The sequence below is a fragment of the Fukomys damarensis genome, unplaced genomic scaffold, assembly GCF_012274545.1.
Source record: "Fukomys damarensis isolate Sample0158 unplaced genomic scaffold, DMR_v1.0_HiC HiC_scaffold_38, whole genome shotgun sequence".
NCBI lineage: Eukaryota > Metazoa > Chordata > Mammalia > Rodentia > Bathyergidae > Fukomys > Fukomys damarensis.
In genome coordinates this window covers 70080604-70083082 of record NW_022900950.1, presented here as the reverse complement: position 1 = coordinate 70083082, position 2479 = coordinate 70080604, and the positions used below count along the sequence as shown (strand labels likewise).

General features: G+C 46.4%; 1 protein-coding gene across 2 annotated transcripts in view; it reads right to left on the bottom strand.

Moving 5' to 3' along the window:
- Gab1 (GRB2 associated binding protein 1) overlaps positions 1 to 1543 on the bottom strand; it is a 123011-nt gene extending 121468 nt beyond the window's left edge. For both annotated transcript variants that reach the window (XM_033759883.1, XM_033759884.1), the window contains exon 1: positions 1523 to 1543. In XM_033759883.1, the coding sequence (XP_033615774.1) occupies positions 1523 to 1528 (6 nt within the window). In that variant the 5' untranslated portion in view covers positions 1529 to 1543. The remainder of the gene's footprint in view (positions 1 to 1522) is intronic.
- Between the last annotated feature and the right edge of the window lie 936 nt (positions 1544 to 2479).

Here is a 2479-nt window from a genome sequence, read left to right as displayed (position 1 = left end):
CAGTCATATTCCTGGCCCCCCACCCACCCACCCACCCTGCCAATGCCTTCCCAGGCATCTTCATCTTTCTCACTAAGTGTGTCACACAACTCTCACGTTCTACCAAGCAGCAAAACCCTCCCAGCAGCCCTGAGGCATAGTCTTCCCCCTCCTGAAATCAAATTTAAGGATCTCTCCAACTATTTCCACAGTTTCTATCTGCACTGAGCTTGTTCCTCAAGGCATCTATGAAACACTCTCACCCCTCAATCTGGACACAGTCATAAACCTTTGCACCCCCACCCTTTTTTTGTGTGGTTCCGGGAATTGAACTGAGGACCTTGCACTTGCAAGGCAGGTAAGGTGCCACTGAGCTAAATCCTGGCCCCTGCTCTGACTTTCTCACATGTCAATCTCATCACGAAGACTCCAGAGGGTACCAAACGCAAAAGCCAGATCCTACATTTCTTTTTTTTTATTGTTATTTTTTGGTACCGGGGATCAAACTAAGGTCCTTGCTCTTGCAGGAAAGCAGAACCACTGAGCCAAATCCCTGGCCCCCGGATCCTACATTTCTTTAATGTTGTGCCACTGATTCTCACCTCTTTCTTGCGTCCTCAGTTGGACTTCACAGACTCACAGAAAGTTATTTTCTGAAAAAATTTTAGGGATGATTTACTCTAAGCTCCACATCTGAAATGAACTAGATGAGACTCACTAACTTTTCATAGCCTAATCAGTCAGGCAGATCTGAGTTCAAATCCCCCTCTGGCGCATTTGAGTTAGCCTGTTTTATCTACTACAGAACGTAAAATGCCTCCTTAGGAAACTGCTATAAGCATCAAACTACACACACACATTTACACTTTCCCTCATGCTTGGGGAGATCCTTTTTAAGACAAGCTTTTTTTTAAAATTTTCTCCCTGGTTAATATCACATTTCCTTGCAAGCCCCCAAAGTAGGGCCTTTTCCTACTGTATTTTCAAACCTTATGGTTAATGTGCCAGTACAGCTCACAGCAGCTTTCATAAACCATGTGAAAGATGTATTCAACTTCCTTTATCAGTAGTTCATCAAATATATTATTCTCCACAGCCAGGTGGGGTAGGGCATGCCTGTAATCCCAGCACTCTAGAAGGCTGAGGCAGGAGAATCCCAAGTTCCAGCCCAGGCAACTCAGCAAAATTGAAAAAGAAAAGGAGGGGGGTGTGCAATATAGATCAGTGCAAAGGCCCTTGGGTCCATTCACTGTACAAAAACAAGCAGAACAAAAAAACAAACTCCCTACCTGCTCCTCTCTCACCCACACAATCTTCTCTTTAGCACTAAAAGCTAGAAAAAAGAAACACTGCCACTCTCAAACTTTGGGAATAAAGTTAGTATCTTTACCAGAACATTCAGGCAAACTGTGACAGATGGAAAGACAGGATTTGGAGGGTTTCTGCCTCTCAGGAGAGCTTGCTTATAATTTGTGGCACCAACTTCTTCCATGCAATGAGCTGTCTATAATAAATTCTGGCAGAAAGTAAACCAGAAACTCACCGGCATGTTGTCAGCAAAGTTAAATATTGCACTTCACTCTGGTTTATGCAAGCAAACAGTGACTAGTAGGATTAACTTGAGCTCAATACTTGGTGTAGATACCCTTCAACAAGAAACAGACACCATGAGCACTGGTAGGAAATATAAGAAAGGGGTTATGCATTTTGCTAGTGGAAACATATTTGAGCAGAAAAACATTTGCCAGATCAAAAGTGTTCTTTCTTTCCTTTCGCTGGGGTCATTCATAAAAGCCAGATAAAAGCGGGAGGGAGAATAAGACCGCGGACTCCCAAAGGCAGATTCCCGCTAAGCTGAAGTTGGTTCTTTCAAGGAATATTTTTCCTAACAGCTATACACAATCAGCATCTTGTATCAATTACACAAATCCCGGCTAAGCCACCCTGGTGCCCTGGGAAAAGAATCGCAAAATACAGAAAATCCCTGCTGTCTTCAGCTGTCCCCTCTTGCAAGGCTTGACAGCGCTTCGGAGGCGCCCGAACACCGGCCACCTGGCTCCCCCCAGTGCTTTCCCGCACCAAACCGCCAGGGCGCTCGGGCCAAATTCCAAAGTCCCTCAATTCAAAACCGCGAAAATGTGAACCCTGCTAAGCAAACTGTAGGGAGCGTCAAAACTTTTCTTTCTTTCCCTTGTGCGCACATTTGAGATGCTAGACTTTACAGCGCTCCGCGCCACCCACCCAGAGGGGCCGCGGGGAAAGGAGGTGCGGACCGAAGGGAAGTCTGATTTTGTTTCGCCTTTATAAGCAGTTTTCCTACTACGGGAAACTGAGCACCCACCAGCCCGATCAGAGTTAGACGCAGACCGAAAGAAGGCGGCTCCTCTTCTTGCACCCCATTCCTACTTAAAAGGAATAACAAAATCCTGCACCCGGCGTGCAGCTGGAGATCGGGGTCCTGCCGGGGAGACCAGGCCCGCCCAGCCGGCCGTCGGGGGAA